The sequence below is a fragment of the Erpetoichthys calabaricus genome, chromosome 2, assembly GCF_900747795.2.
Source record: "Erpetoichthys calabaricus chromosome 2, fErpCal1.3, whole genome shotgun sequence".
Classification (NCBI taxonomy): Eukaryota; Metazoa; Chordata; class Cladistia; order Polypteriformes; family Polypteridae; genus Erpetoichthys; species Erpetoichthys calabaricus.
In genome coordinates this window covers 91,016,500-91,033,890 of record NC_041395.2, presented here as the reverse complement: position 1 = coordinate 91,033,890, position 17,391 = coordinate 91,016,500, and the positions used below count along the sequence as shown (strand labels likewise).

General features: G+C 38.9%; 1 protein-coding gene across 1 annotated transcript in view; it reads left to right on the top strand.

The window, feature by feature from the left end:
- The window catches only part of pear1 (platelet endothelial aggregation receptor 1), a 150,434-nt gene that overhangs the window by 85,638 nt on the left and 47,405 nt on the right, over nt 1–17,391 (top strand). The window contains exons 4-6 of the mRNA XM_051922965.1: nt 3,207–3,307; nt 7,214–7,306; nt 14,766–15,012. Of these exons, the coding sequence (XP_051778925.1) occupies nt 3,207–3,307; nt 7,214–7,306; nt 14,766–15,012 (441 nt within the window). The remainder of the gene's footprint in view (nt 1–3,206; nt 3,308–7,213; nt 7,307–14,765; nt 15,013–17,391) is intronic.

The window sequence follows — 17,391 nt, the reverse complement described above, 5'->3', positions numbered from 1 at the left end:
CCCTGTGGTCTGAATGTGGATCCCAATGCCCCAGTGCAGTGGCGGGGACACTGCGCTATAAAATTTGCATTGTCCTTCGGATGAGACATAAAACTGAGGTCCTGACTCTCTGTGGTCATTAAAGATCCCTGGGCATCCTTCATAAAAACTAGGGTGTATCCTGATGACCTGGCTAAATTGTCCAGCACGACCAGGTCATTCTGGCCCCCTGATCACCCTCTGTCTCTGATTGGCTGACTATCTCTCTCCTCGTTCACCTTCTAACAGCTAATGTGTGGTGAGCGTACTGGTACAAACTGGCTGCCATCCAGGTGGATGCTGCACATTAGCAGTGGTTAAAAGTGACTCTCCACTCACTATATAAAAACATTTTGAGTGGTGAGAAAAGCACTATATAAATGTAAAGAATTATTATTAATTTCACCTACTTACATTTTGATGTTTATTTCACACACTTACTTTTTATTTTTAATTTTATTCTCCCATTGTTGATGTTTAGTTGAGCATTTATTTTTTAATAATTTCACAAAAAAAATCATTAAAGTTAATTTAATGCACTATTTTTTACTTTACAAGACCGGTTTTAATTTTATGCACTGTTTTTTGTTATTTTGTTATATATATTTTTTTTTCTTTTCCCATGTTATCCTTAGAGGCCACCATATTAAGCACCTAGTTGCATGAAGACTGGACCTATTTTAAGCAACATCCTTAAAGTGTTTTGGGGAATTCTAAAACTCTCCCATGTCATTTCAAAGACAGTGTCTGTCCAACACGTTATATCTGCTCCAGGTCTTTTATTTATGCATAGTGCAGGAGAAGCCTAGGTGTACACACACTCGACTCTACCATCATGTGTCCTGTCAAGAATTGGAAAGGTGATATTTACAGAGCTAAGCCAGGAGAAGCACATAAAAAAATGAAACCAAAACAAATAACAATAAACTTAGCTACCAATACCGAACAAGAAACAAGAATTGTTAATAATAATTCTTTGCATTTATATAGCGCTTTTCTCACTACTCAAAGCACTCAGCAATTGCAGGTTAAGGGCCCTGCTCAAGGGCCCAACAGAGCAGAGGCCCTATTGGCATTTACGGGATTCGAACAGGCAATCTTCCGATTGCCAATGCAGATCCCTAGCCTCAGAGCCACCACGGTGGAGAACCATGAGCAAGAATTGTTGAAAAAACAGGCAAAAGGTCAATCCAAATGAAACTCATGAGAAGCAATATAACAAAAGATTTTGTTTAAGTACTTTTTTTGAATGTTTCTATCCACAAATCGGATAATGAAAGAAACCCCCAGTTGACTTTTTTATACCGTTGTGTTGATTACCCCCAATCACAACCCTATAAGCCGACTCTCAAAAAGATTATGAAGAAGGACCTACAAGTAGCACTCAAAATGGTGAAAAATACCAAATTAATTCACACACAACCTAATCATGAAAACATGAATAAAATGTTCACCCCTGAGACTACTGTTTCTCACTAACATGCAGAGAGCAACTGACTCTTTTTACTCTTTTCATAGACTTCCAGTATGGTGGTACAGATTCTTATCCTGACTACATCTAATTTGCCTGCTAGTATGTGCTGGTCAACATGGTTTGATGATGCCACAATGACAATATAAGCCCAAAACAGTAAATATGTATACTGTATTAGCATTTTAAAAGGGATACTCACCAAGCCTCAGCTATGCCTCATTACCTTGTCCATGAAAATCTCCAACAGGAGAAGAAACAAGATGCACCTCAGAAACTGTTGCTTCCTGTATCGATGCACATTAATAAACAGATCCTATAAGGAATCTAGTTGTTCTCATGCATTCTATTATTTGAACATTCTTAAATGGTCTGTGTGTTACCAACACACTACAAATAAATAGCTGCGTGTACTGACAAGAGTTTTGGATTTTTGTCTTAGTCTAGCTGTAGGTATAATTATATAGTTGTAGGATGACTCGGGCGCCGCCAAGAGTGGCAGCCTTTTCAGCAGCTCCATGTACTACTTATTTTTGTGAATTTCCCCTTGGGATTAATAAAGTATCTATCTATCTATCTATCTATCTATCTATCTATCTATCTATCTATCTATCTATCTATCTATCTATCTATCTATCTATCTATCTATCTATCTATCTATCTATCTATCTATCTATCTATCTATCTATCTATCTATCTATGACTCCCTCTTACTTGTTTCTTTATCTAGATCTCTGTTACTTTTGATGCTTTCACCTTATAATCATTCTTGTATGTACTTTAACTTGCTTTGTAAGTTTCCCTGAATATGGAGTTTGTACTTTCTTTCAATGTGTTCTCATTTGGTGCTTTCATTTCCTCTCATATCCTTAAGATGTGTATTTTAGGTTGATTTCTGAATCAAACATGTCCTCATTGTGCATGTGTGAGGGTGTCTTGTAGTGGACTGACACTCAGTCCAAGGATGGACCTTACATTATGCCTAATGTTGTCAGAATAGGTTGTGCCTCAACAATACACTGTAAAATAAATTAAGGGAACTCAGTGAAATCAATGGGATAATGACTAAATCAACTGTTTTCTAATATGAAGTTGATTTAAATAAATATTTAGGTTAATTATAATTGACTGCTGAGTGGCGCAGTGGTAGCGCTCCTGCCTCACAGTTAGGAGACCTGGGTTCGCTTCCCGGGTCCTCCCTGCATGGAGTTTGTATGTTCACCCCATGGGTTCCCTCCGGGCGCTCCGGTTTCCTTCCAAAGACATGCAGGTTAGGTGGATTGGCGATTCTAAATTGGCCTTAGTGTGTGCTGTTTGTGTGTGTCCTGCGGTGGGTTGGCACCCTGCTCAGGATTGTTTCCTGCCTTGTGCCCTGTGTTTGCTGGGATTGGCTCCAGCAGACCCCCGTGACCCTGTGTTCGGATTCAGCGGGTTGGAAAATGGGTGGATGGATGGATAATTGACTGCTTTGTAGTTTGGGAAAACTTGAAAATGCCTCAGTTCAAGTGTTACCTGCTTGTTACAAAGTGGCATTCAGTGTGTTTTCATTGCCTAATCATTTCATTGGAAGGTGACACAAATCAGGCAAGGTTTAGGTGAATATCTTCCTGGATAAAAATAATATCCAGTTCTATGGGACACATGCTATCAAAGGGTGCTTTGAAAAGTTGAAAGAGATTTTTTTTCTGTCAGTAAAACTAGTCTCCATATTTTACAGGATCACATATCGGACTGCTTATAGGCAAGGAGTGAAAACTGACTACAGGAGGCGCTACCAGTGTTGCCCAGGATATTATGAGAGCAGAAATGCTTGTGTTCGTAAGTAGAATCTCAGGTCATATTTAATGTTCTCAGCTTCCCTTATTATGTCAAGTTTTATGTCAATTGGAATTTTTACTCACCTTTAACTCCAGTGTGTGTGTTAAAGCCAAATAAAGCATATAATTGAGCATGGTGTAATGATTGCACTGCTGCTTCACAGCTCCAGAATCTTGGGTTCAAATTGCAGCCTGCTGATTCTCTGTTTTGATCTTGTATGTTGTTTTTTTTTTGTCCTGTACACATCTTTCACTTGCATCCAAAAAACATGTATTAGGTTGAATGATGACTCTAATTTGGGTGTCTGTGTAATCGGTGATGAAGCAGTGTTACATCCCAGGTAGGCTTCTGCCTTGTATAGAATGTTGCCAAGATATACACACTGGCTTCCCACGATGCTATCATTGTAAAAACAGATCGAAATTATTAATGGAGTGTGTAGTAGAAGAATGCCTTCTGGAATTTCTTCATTTCAGAGATAATTGCAGGAAAACTAAAATTTATCATACTGCGTACATTCTGTTTATCTGCTCTATATATATAACATCCTAAGCCTAAAACTGCAACTGCAAAGCATGACCTTTTCATGCTTTAAATTTGGCTTAATTTAAAACCTACATATATATGTTTGGTATCATTCTTTTCAGAATTTAACAAGCTTTAATGTGATGTTATTAGATTTTCAGATTCTTATTCGGTTTTTGAATTATAAACAAAAAAATATCAAGAACTTATGTCCCGCGAGACAAGACTTTATGCCAAGAGATTTAACCTCGCCCGGGGCCAGAAATAAAAGACAAAGTGTAGATGACAAAGTAGATTGTCATAGAGACAAGGCAGTGAGACAAAAGGACAGCTACTGTACAGGCTTTTAAATGTTCGAAGCATCGCGTGAGATGCAAATTACATGGCACAGCAGTAGCAGCAACAGTAGCAGCAGCAAGCAGCAGCATAGACGTAAAGTGGTTGGCACATAGCACAGGCTGGGAGGGTTGGCGATTGAAGCAAACAGGGGGCAAATCCCCTAGTAACAAAATAAAACACACCCAAAAGGAGGATAAACTTGACACAGGTCAAAGTTCCACTTGTTAGGTGGGGTAGGTTCTTCATTTCCCACCTTCCACTACTGCCAGACACTCTACTGTAGGCCACCATTTCTTTTTCTCTGTCTGTCTAAGAACCTGGCATCTCTTCAACCAGTGAGGCTTTACCTGATTCATCTCCCAACTATAACATCAGGGCAACCTTAAAACTTTGGAAGTTGCAAAGGCGTAGCTAGGGTTTTCAGCACCCGGGGACAACTGAAGATTTCGCGCCCCCTCCTGTTTGCCAAAATGCAATGGGGAACATCAATTCAGCACCCCCTGGATGCTGCGCCGGGGGACAGATGTCCCCCCTTGCTCCCCCCTCGCTACGCCACTAGGAAGTTGTAGCCAAGAATCTCTTGGCACGCTTAGACCTATTAGTACTCAGCTACCTTTACAGAGCCAGGCCTATCGGTTTGAAGCCTTCCTTCTTACTGGCTGAGTGTGGTATAGACCACAGCCACCCTCCATGGTGGATATGCTGGATTTTTCTCCTGCCAGTCCCCAGTGGTCTCTGATTGGTGGGTTAAGGACCATAAGTAGTCTTGGAGTAATACTACATGCCTCCTCCCAGAGTTTCATAAACTTTATCTGTTGTGGATATTCATGGATGTACCCTTTTGGACACTCACAATACTATTACAGGGCCTATTATGCTCTACTGTCTGGTTCCTGTTTTCTCTCTTCTCTCTTAAAAGACCCTTTCAGGACTATTCCCTGTTCTGTGCCATGGGATCATTAGAAAGACTAAGAAACTGAAAAGGAGAAACAAAGAAAAAACAGACAAAATGCAGACACAGTTAAAACCAGTTGTCAAAAGTCTAAGTTCTAACTTGGTTTTCTTGCCACTCACTATACTAGAATATTTGATGGTATTTGTGAACACTTTTGGGTCCTGCTATCTTATATAGTAAAAAGAAGATCGTGACATTACAATGCATAAGAACATCAAAGTTCATAGATACAATAAACAATATGGCAGAATCCATGACAAACTACACAACAGCATTTCCCACAAACAAAAATTGAACCTTAAAGGGTAATGCAGTGACGTTATTCACTCTCAGGACAGTAAAAGTGATTCAGAACCATAAATAACAACAGGTCTGAGAAAACAATTCTGCAGAGATAAGAACTAGGATTCATGACACTAACTTTTGCCTCGGTCAAAACAAAGCAAAGCAGTCCCTTACAAGCACTACTGTCATGTCTCACACCTTCATATCAGTTTTTTGTCCTTTGTGTTTTCTCTCTCTCTCTTTTTTATTTAATTGTTGCTTAATTAGTTAATATAAGGGGCCAAAGGGTTGTGGTCTCCAATTTTTGCTGGTAATTAGGGTTCAGTTACTTGAACAGGTTGGGCTGATTTGAAAATAAGAGGAGATGCAACATAAGAAGTGTTCCCAAATGGGAAAATCTTGTTTAATTGCATTTGGCAAAAGACAAAAGAAAATTATTGAAAAAAATTATTTACCTTTCTGCTGAATGTACAGCTATGTCTCTTTTGGAGTGCTGGTCCGTTAACTGATAGCAACTTCATGTTAAGGTTGTGTGGCTGGAAGGAATTGAGCTAGAGTTGGGGGCAGAAGTGATGTGCTTGACTTTCTTCCAGGTTGAAGGCCAGAAATTGAGTCAAAGACTCAGTCCTTCCCCCATGTGCCCTTAAATTGGTCTCTGTAAGATAATCTTGGCACTGAACAAAAGGTTGAGCAATGCCTGTCAGTTCTGTACTCAGACATTCTCTTTGTCATTTGTCTCCAGTACTGTCACATTATGTTGCTAATCTTTCCAGAGTCTGTTAGTTATTATGATTATTGATTCAGTCAGGGATTTTGCTTATTATAAGGAAATTGATTTGGTCTTGCCATCTAAAATATGTTTTTGAATTTAGGGTAACATAATTTAGTTTAGGTACTGCAAAAATGCTTCTATTACTCATTTACTCTTATGTAACGAGACCATAACATGGCTTGTTCTGGTCCTCATAACACGTCAGTGGATAGGTTATTCCTCTCTGTGCAGTGTGGCATATTGCCATGATAGTAAAATTATTTGTTAATATGAAGGATTTACAAGTCTTATACAGTATTACATATGTGATATCAAGAGAAATGTGTCTTAGATAAGCCACCTCAGACAACTCCAAAGTGAACTTTTGTTACTTGGTCACATTACACAGAAAATAAACACATTACTGAAGCTTTGTAAGTGTTATGAAGACCCAAATGGAGCCTTTGTTAAGGTCTTGTTACATAAGAGTAAATGACTTATAGATTTATTTTTGAAATACCTAAAGTGTTACCAAATTTAATATTTAGGCAATGCGCCTATTGATTTAGTTTAACAGTATTGGATTAGAGATTTAGAGTTTAACTTTCTGATTCAATTTGATTTCTTTTTTGTTGTCCCTCCCTTATTATTTTACATTTTATTTAGAGTTACTATTCAAACTTCTGTTAAAACTTGGTAATGGTACTTAGAGCTGATCTGACAAGTATTTATTCTGTGATATTTTTTATTGAAAATGAATATTTATATACTATATATTAAGTGATAAACATTTTTTTTCAATTTTATAATAAATGAAAGTGATAGCACCAGATTTGCCTACTGTACATTTAACCTACTTTACTGGGATCCCATTTTACCAATGGAGAATTATTACAGTATAATATACAATACAATGTTAAAAATTAGATGGCAAGAGAAAAGTAAGCAATATTAAAATATCTTCTACAGCCCAATATAGGGTAATTACAGTATTAGTTTGTGTAAAGATGAACTTTTGTAAAGCATGATATACCTCTGTTTTGATTCCTAGCACGGTGTACACAAGAGTGTGTTCATGGCCGCTGCCTGGCTCCTGATCGATGCCAGTGTGAGCCAGGATGGCGTGGAGAGAACTGCACCAGTTGTAAGTACCGATATTTTGAAGAAAAAGAAAATAAGAGGTTAATAAAATCTGTTTTTATCAGTTTTCTAGGTCATCTAAATAGAGGCCAAAATGGAAGCAACCATACAGTCATTGAGGAAAGAGTGAGCTGCCTGTATCATTTTTCAGCAGCATTTCACAGATTGCTGCTGCCTTGACCAACAGATAAATACAAAATTAAAGCAGCAACATAATATAATGTATGTCCTAAATAAGAAACGAGTGCAAAATGTCCTGACAGACCCTATGTTAACCATGTAAAAGACTTTGGAAGCCAAATGAAGAAGTCCTTAAGGTTTAACTTCACTCAGCTGCCCCTACATGGGCAGATATGGGCACCTGCCCTTAGTAACACAAAGAAAATGGGTATGCTGTATAAATGTAAGTATCAAGTAGATGGCATCTGGTTGTCAATTAGAAAGCTGGTGTCCCCTCTATTTTGCTCCATTAATTTTATACTGCACTTGACCATTGTAATGGCCTAAGCAGAACATGCACAGAAATGTCAAATCTGTGCCTGTGTCTCACAATGACCTCAAGAACCATGACTACAGCAGCAACATCACCATGAGATGCTGGGAGAATGCACTGATACAACGCGTTGCTGCACCCACCACATGACAAACCACCTCAAGGATCCCAGATTAGGACCCAAGTGCAGCCGTGCAACCTCAGCACCACACTAGTTCAGGTGGAGTGGAACAGTGTGTGTTTTTTTACAGTGGCTGCTTGCAGGGCTGGATGCAGGTTAAAATCATACCAAGGACGGAGCAATTGTAGGTTAAGGGCCCACCAGAGTGGAATAACTTCTGGCATTTATGGGATTTGAACCAGCAACCTTCCGATTGCTGGCGCAGATCCCTAGCCTCAGAGCCACCAGGAGCATAACAAAACTCACAATCAAAAAAAGGTTATGCTAATAAAATGTAAGTATCAAGTAGAAGGCATTTGGCTGTCGATCAGAAAGCTGGTGTCCTCTCTATGATGCCTCATTTATTTTATAGTGCACTTGACCATTATAATGGCCTATGCAGAACATGCACAGAAATGTCAAATATGTGCCTGTGTTTCACAATATGCATGAACTCAAGTATCATGACTACAGTAGCAACATCACCATGGTGCATGCCATAACTAGTAATTCAAAAGTAAAATATACTGAAAAAATCACATGAAAATGTGCCTAACCCGCTAACCTAACAGTTGCTTCTAATTCATTCCCATCTCAAACATGCTATGAGGTTACTGGCATCTAGCATTGTGGATTCTGATAAACTTGTACAGTAAAAGGGTTAGTAAAGAAGATAAGAAATTGTTAATGTTAAATCTATTGATGGTATAAAAAAACTGACACTGAGCCCCATTTTGAATAAATTTAAGATATTTCCTCTGCACGGCCATACATACTTTACTTAATTTGGTTCATCAAATTACCAATCAGAATCAGGCACAACTCGTAACAGAGTGGGCTATTTAAACCAAAATGAATTCATTAGAAAATAGGCATTAAGATTACTTTTTGATTAAATCACACAAACAAGATTTAAAATGAAGGGGAAAGGAATAAACAAGGGAAGCAATAAAACTAAATTTAATCTAAATTCCTGAAAACAACCCCAAAATGAATAAAAACACCAGAAAGAAATGAAAAACTAAATGAATCAAGTCAAGAAGAACCCTGCAACTGCATAGCATGACAAAAATAAAAATCAGAGAATAAATAGGACAAAAGGAACAATAACAATTTCAATAAATGTCTACTCAATCTGTAAAACAAGTCATACCTGTGAAATACTCAGAACTGACAGCATAAGTGTCATTGAAGGGCTTGAGTCTAAATTAGTTAATTAATCATTTATGAATGTAGGCAGGACCAAATCTGAATAATAATTAAAGGGGTGGAGACAAAACTGAGACAGAGTGGTGGGCCATGGGCAGAGCTTACGCTGAACCATAACAGTAAAGAACACTCAATTATATAAAGTAACCAGTAAGCCCGCGATTCTCGAAAGAATCGCAAATCCAAGAATGGCAATCACTTTCTGTTCCTTCCGATATTTGGAGGGATGAAATATCATGGAGGGTGGTTGCGTCCGGGGAAATGTCATTTAATTAAATAAGCATATCTGTACTAAAGCGGTTTTGTTTTGTGGAGCCGCGATTCCTTTGCCTCTGCTGACACCGACTGCTGGCACAGTGGATCACAGCAAGTTTAGTTTACAGGTTGTGTTGTTCTGGTGCTACCCACTGACCCTGGGAAGCCGCTGGTGTTTGACTCTGGGGCGCTGAGGGGCTGTGCGCATGCGCCTCGGTGCGTCCTGCGTCCGGAATGAAGAGTGATGGAGGTTGGGAGCGTCCTGGTAAAGTTTTCATTGAATTAAATATAGATATTTTTACTAACATTAACCAATTTATTAAAACAAAAATGGAATTGGAATTGTTACATCATTTAAGTCCAAAATGTCTTTGAGTTGTTGTACTTATAAGTAAAAACAATATCGGAGTGGAAATGTTTAAATGCAGTCTATTGGAAAGTAAACATTCATAAAATGGTAAATACAAATTAGTTAATCAAATATCTCTTTATAATCAACATTTTGAGTAAAGATGGTTTGCTGTGCTCGAACGTAAACATCAACTATGTATTGTTGAGTTAGCTTTCCTGCATTAATTAATGGATTAAACTCGTCTCTTACTGAGAGTCTGTAGGAAAAATATTCTTTCATTGATACCCGTGATCTTTTCTGTGCTTGATTTTATTTATATCTGCAAATTCCAGCAGTCCATCCTTCCTGGCCAGTTGGAAACAAAATGGGGTATGTCAAAGTATCAAGTTTAGGTTCCACCAGAACGTAAATGCATGACAATATTGCGGTGAAACGGAGGCTCACCGTCTTTACTTTGAAACACAATTGCCACTTCATTAACGATGGGAACATTGTATCGTCTCGGATCATGTTCTTTGTCCTTTATTAGCACTAAGGCAATTTTAGTTGGTGCCACACCGTCCGCTTGTGCTTTTGTATTGGCTTCTTTTTCAACCTCATGTATCATCTTTATAGAGTTTGCTAATGGGTGATTGTTTATGACTTCAGCTACGTTTCTCATTATGAGCTCTGTGCATTGCTTGTTTTCAGGAAAGTTCATTCGTTGATAAACTGTGTCATCTAGATCTAACACGTACATTTGTACAAATTTGCGGTGGTGATTTGGCTCAGGGTGCACTGTTCCAATCCAATGCAATATTTGTCCACACACGTGAAAGCAGTATGGGCCATTCCCAGGTGGTGGCTTGATATTTACCCCGGTAGATGCAAAAGCAAATGAACTATTGTAGGATCTAATGCATTCCATAAAGCTTTTACTTTCGGGTACATTGTTAGTCAAAAGCTTCCGTAAATATTCAGGATATTCATCTAAGCAGGCAGCTTAACTTGACCTTTTTGACAAGAACGTGTAAACTCATCAGTTGTACTGCCAGTTTTTTCTTCAAGAAAGTTAAGTGAATGACAATGACTGCAAATGACACTCATTAATCCCAATGAATTTTCATGAACAGTGGACTCATTATAGAATGCATTCTCAGCTAACTGGCGGAATTGTTCAGTGTCTGTCCGTCGTTCCTGTCTTTGGCTTTTTCTTTGTTGGAATACTGAATGACTTTGTAGCCCTTGTGCAGTTTCTTTTTGGATCCATGCCTCTCTTGCATGTAGTGTTTCAGAAACGTGTTGTAGGCGCCTTCGTTCATTGTTTTCATCCCTATGGGCTCGTTTTTGTATTACTAATCGTTGAGCTCTTTCGTTTTGGAGCCGTGACTCCTTATTGTTTTTATCTATGCGGTCTCGTCTTTGTTGTTCTGTGGCTGTGTCGTTAGGTAGACGTCGTGTACTTTTAGGAATCATAATTCAGCTTACTTTTAATACTGATTTACCGTCATGTGATTAAAATATGCCACACTGACTGCTGGCACAGTGGAGTAAAGTAAGTTTAGTTTACAGGTTGTGTTGTTTGGGCGCCACCTACTGACTCTGGGAAGCCGCTGGGTTTGACTCTGGGGCATCGATTCGCTGTGCGCATTTTGTATTTCCGTTACTTGAGGTGTTTCGTTTTGGAGCCGTGACTTCTTTGCTTCTGGTGTTTATGAAGCATGTTGTAGGAGCCTCCGTTTATTGTTTTTATCCATGCGGTCTCGTTTTTGTTTCTCTGTTACTGAATGACCGTTATGTGATTCAAACATGCCACACAGACTGCTGGCATAGTGGATTAGAGCAAGTTTAGTTTACAGGCTGTGTTGTTTGGGCGCCACCTACTGACTCTGGAAAGCTGCTGCGTTTGACTCTGGGGCGCCGCGGCGCAGTGCGCATGCGCTTCGGTGCGTCTGCCGTGCATAAATTAAACTGTCGTTTAGTAATATAGATGAGTAAAGCCTCATGTGTAAGAACTGTTTTTATAATAGAAATACAATTTGCATTCTGCAGAAAAAAAGGAATGCAAGTTTAAATGAGAGTGTACTTTTATGATGAAACCAGCAATAAACTGGCCTGTACCAGGCTTCAGGTGCTCTGGGGAATCCAGATGGATGTAATAATAGTCTGTGTGACCAAAACTTGTTCTTAAGTTAGAAACTAGGAGAGTAACAACAGACTTGCTCTCTGATACTTCCTGCATGTTTAACCCCAGTCTGAACTGCTGGGCTGGATGCTGTGTGTCAGGATTTTTCCCACATGATAAAACATTCCTGAGGAGACTTTTCCAGAACTGCAGTAATCTTGTTCAAGTGAATAGTTAGGGCAGAGAAAAAATATGCCTTGTTTAGTTAATGAGTGACCTCCCACCCATTGTTGGAAAAGAGTTCATCTCAAAGTCTAAGTAGTACCACTGACAAAAGAGACACAAGCCTAGGAGGTGAATGCACTAATTCAAAGTTTACATTAAATATGCAGCAATTCCTCTCTGGGTGAAAGAGCTCATATGTAACTCTTACAGAGGAAAGTAACCTTCTGCTATGATCAGAGTATAATAATAATAATTTTTTGCATTTATATAGCGCTTTTCTCACTACTCAAAGCGCTCAGCAATTGCAGGTTAAGGGCCTTGCTTAAGGGCCCAACAGAGCAGAGTCCCTATTGGCATTGACGGGATTCGAACCAGCAACCTTCCAATTGCCAGTGCAGATCTCTAGCCTCAGAGCCACCACTCCGTGGAAAAGGTAAAGGTGTTAGGCCTTAAAAATCCTGCCCAGAAAAGATTCTTCCCAGGCAGCCAGAGTGACCAGTCAAGGGGCTTGCTTTGACCTGCACCAGGTGAAATGGGGCTTTGGCTTCAGAAGATGTACAAATTTACTTAAAAATTCCCAAAAATGCTTCTCAAGAGAAATGCCTTTGGCTTGAGAAAAATATAGTCTTACAACCTACCTTCATAAATAAAAATATTTATTAACTTTTTCAGGGCTGATGTTGACTTTTGTCAAAATTCAGGGGTTTAACACAATAATGAGCTGTAAACTGTGACAAAACTCGCCTTTATGTTTTAATTCGACTCTCTTTGGTTGAAGGAAAGTTGCATAGCTTTGTTGATTTGATCTCGAATCCCTGGGTATGCATGAGTAGTGAATAGCAAACAGCTTCTAAAATGGCATCGACATCTGGCAAGACTAAAGCAAATGTGCAAAGCAAAATACTCCGTGGACGTTTTATGTATTATCGCTCAATCAAACTCTGAGTTTCATGCAAGTAATCTGGAAATGGAAATCAAAAATGAAAGTGAAGTACCAGCATCAGCCTATCGGTCCCCAGGTTCGTGTAGCTGATACGCCTACAGCAGCGTTCGCCGAGGAGGAGCACCACTTATGATGACAAGAGGTACAAACAATATTGCATCACAAGGCGATTGCCACTGTCGCTCACCTGCTGTGCGAAGACAAAGAGATAGCCAGCCCACCATGCATTCCTGCTGGCCATCGAGCTGCCCCTGCACATCCACTGCTTCCAGGGATGCCAAACAGGTGCCAATAGCAGTATTGATTTATATGTGAAACTAGTGCATTGTGCATTGAGTTTTCTGGAAAAAATATTCAGCCCTCAAAGAGTTAACAAAACAAAGAAGTACAAGATTACAAAAATGAGTTACATAAAAGCAATCCAAGCAAACAAATTCTAAATCTGTTTGATTTTCTCATTAGTCACTCAGGTGGGCTGTATTTGCAGGAGAACTGATAACCAATGAATTCCCAACCAGAAGTTATTTTGCAACGCAGAATAAGGAACACAACATGTTTTGAACCTTTCAAACAGAAGAGAAGCTTGCCTGTCAGTATGCACTGAACAGAATGGGGGAAAAAAAGAAAAAGGGCTGAGACCTTGGCTGAACGCACCATAGCCATTAATATAGCGCCAGCTCCATCAGGCAGTATGAGGACTGTGAACTTCACAAACAGACGGAAGCTCATCTGTCTGATGTCTAATATTTTACATACCATAACAGAATGGAAAAAAGAAATAAAGAGTAGAGACAGCTGCTGAACTTACTACAGCTGTTAATCCTACGTTTAGCGCCGGCCCTCTCAGGCAGTACGCTATTGGCTGTCAGATAAAAGAGCGAGCACAACTGCCCTGGAAAATCAACCTTCAGTCGATAAATGTGACATGGGTTGCAATTTTCAGTTGTGTAATCTGACATGGCGTAGTGACAAGATCAGCGACTGTGATTGTAAAATCCCCCACAACACAACTGACATACCCCACAAAAAAAAAGTCGCCTAATCCAACTTAAGATGTTTGCTTTCTGCTCAAGTAAGTGTCCTGGGTGTCCATTGGGGATGGCTTACAACAGGTTACCCATGAGAAGAGAATGTGGTTATATTGCTGCATGTATAAATAATCCCCTATAACCCTAAAACCCTACAACATGTTCAAAAGAACGTTGCACTGTGTGCTGCCAATAGATTATTTTAATTTGTACTATTCAATATATGTAAATGCAATTCTGTGAAAGTTAAATGTTCATGCTGTGCTGTTCTGTTAACACATTATCTCTGCCAATCAAATCACTACGTGGTCTGAACCTCTTCTGGCCCAGAATGTAACACAAGTAAAAATGTGGGTTAGATCATTAATGTGATAAAGCAGTGTACAGAATAAAATTGCTCACATTTTTCATTAGACAGTAAATTCAACTGGTTAAGCATTGTAGCTTAGAGGATGAAGGGCATGCACTTTAAAGCCAAAGCCTTCTGATATGTGGTCCATTCCTTGCACATTATCTTCCTGTACTATACATGTATGACTAGATGTAATTTTTAATTGCATAATGTCCATTTTTGAAATGTTTTGATAAGATATTCTACAAGAAAGGAAATTGATTGTCTAAAATAAACACAGTAGTGCAAAGTTAGTAGCTGTTGGCAACTTTCTGACCCTAAGAACAGATTATTTTCTTCCAGCCTGTGATGCTCAACACTGGGGACCTGACTGCAAGAATGAATGCGAATGTCAAAACAAAGGCTGGTGTGACCCAATGTCAGGAGTATGTGTTTGTCGTAATGGCCACTTCGGCTCCCACTGTGAATACTCCTGTCCTTCGGGGACCTATGGCAAGGGCTGCAAGAAGAAGTGCCAGTGTGGGCCTGGAGCCATCTGTGACAAAGAATCTGGGGAGTGTACTTGCGCAGAGGGTTATACTGGAGACCTGTGAGTTGGCTTTAGCTAATTTATTGTATGGTTATGTCCCCATGTATTTAGATCATTGCCTTGCATACGCAGTACCTGGTTCTGGTGCTGGAAGGCTACATCCACACCTCTGCATTTCCTTGCATTATTTCCATATCCACATAACACAGGTATTTCACAGTAACCACTGAAATCAGTTATTTTTAAAAATCCTTCTTCCTGTGGAGAAGTGACATGTACAGTAAATGCACTACCAGGTACATTAGTGCATTTATTTTGCAGGAAAACACACAACACAGGAAGCCCACCCCTTGCAGTTCCTTAACACTCTACCTTTCCTGTTTCTGGCACATGAGGCTGAGTACATACACAGTCCAAGCACCCAAGTGCCCAATATCATTTCAATGCATCATTAAGATTGCAATTGTCAAAAGATTACAATTATAATGTGTAAAACGGGCTTCAAACTACTAGAACACCACAACACTCATCACACGGCTCAAGAAAATTGCCTAGCAGTGAAAGGAAACAACTCCAGCATTTTTTTGTTGTTGTTTTTTTTACTTACCTCACAGGTGGCACAGTGGTAGTGCTGCTGCTTTGCAGTAAGAAGATTGTGGATTCGTTTCCCGGTTCCTCCCTGTGTGGATAGCGCTTTGAGTACTGAGAAAAGCGCTATATATATATAAATGTAACGAATTATTATTATTATTACTTTAAGCATAAAAATGACTAGCACACATGTATTTAATTAGTACATGAAAATGCTATTCACATTGATGAGTATTGAAAATGCGCATCAATGTGTAATAAACACATGGAAAATGCAAAACGTGTCTGCATATGCTTGGTGTGAATAAGGAGTAATGTTTGTTCAGTTTTTGTAACTTTTAGTTTGGCATTCATCAAACAAAATGTCTTGAAAAAAATTGTGATAGCTGAACTTAACTACTCACATACAAATAAGTCAATTGTGTTTGGGTCACTGGGTGTCACATTTGGATTTCTGTACATACTTTCAAGCAGTGTAGGTTTAAGTGGAATGATGATAATAATAACAAAAGATTAAACTAAGCATCACTAATAATTTTTTATTTGGAAAACTTCTGCTTTTCAATCAACTTTTTATAAAAGCTCAAAGATAGACTATAGCAAGTGAGTGAAATTACTAAGGAGGCTAAACAGACCGAGAAGCCTTATGTACTCAAGTTCAGCTGCTGGATCTAGGAGCCACCCATTTATAGATAGATAGATAGATAGATAGATAGATAGATAGATAGATAGATAGATAGATAGATAGATAGATAGATAGATAGATAGATAGATAGATAGATAGATAGATAGATAGATAGATAGATAGATAGATAGATAGATAGATAGATAGATAGATAGATATGATACTTTATTAATCCCAAGGGGAAATTCACATACTCCAGCAGCAGCATACTGATAAAAAACAATATTAAATTAAAGAGTGATAAAAATGTAGGTATAACAACAACAACATTTATTTATATAGCACATTTTCATACAAAAAGTAGCTCAAAGTGCTTTACATAATGAAGAAAAGAAAAATAAAAGACAAAATAAGAAATTAAAAAAAGGCAACATTATTTAACATAGAAAAGGAGTAAGGTCCGATGGCCAGGGTGGGCAGAAAAAACAAAAAAAAAACTCCAGAAAGCTGGAGAAAAAAATAAAATCTGTAGGGGTTCCAGGCCACGAGACCGCCCAGTCCCCTCTGGGCATTCTACCTAACATAAATGAAATAGTCCTCTTTGTAGTTAGGGTTCTCATGGAGTCACTTGATGCTGATGGTCATACAGACCTGGCTTTTAATCCATCCATCATTTTTGGAACATCATGGTACTTAGAGTAGATGGTGGTGGCGCAAGCCACCACCAAAAGGAACCGGAAAAGGAAACAGAAGAGAGAGTAGGGGTTAGTACAGATTTTAGAGCCACCATGAATAATTATTATAATGAACTGGATATACAGAGTATCAGGATTAAATTACAGTGAAGTTATGAGAAGGCCATGTTAAAGTAATGTGTTTTCAGCAGTTTTTTGAAGTGCTCCACTGTATTAGCCTGGCGAATTCCTACCGGCAGGCTATTCCAGATTTTAGGTGCATAACAGCAGAAGGCCGCCTCACCACTTCTTTTAAGTTTTGCTCTTGGAAATCTAAGGAGACACTCAGTTGAGGATCTGAGCTTGCGATTTGGAAAATAAGACGTCAGACATTCCGATATATAGGATGGTGCGAGATTATTTAAGGCTTTATAAACCATAAGCAAAATTTTAAAGTCAATCCTGAATGACACAGGTAACCAGTGTAGTGACATCAAAACTGGAGAGATGTGCTTGGATTTTCTTTTCCTAGTTAGGATTCTAGCAGCT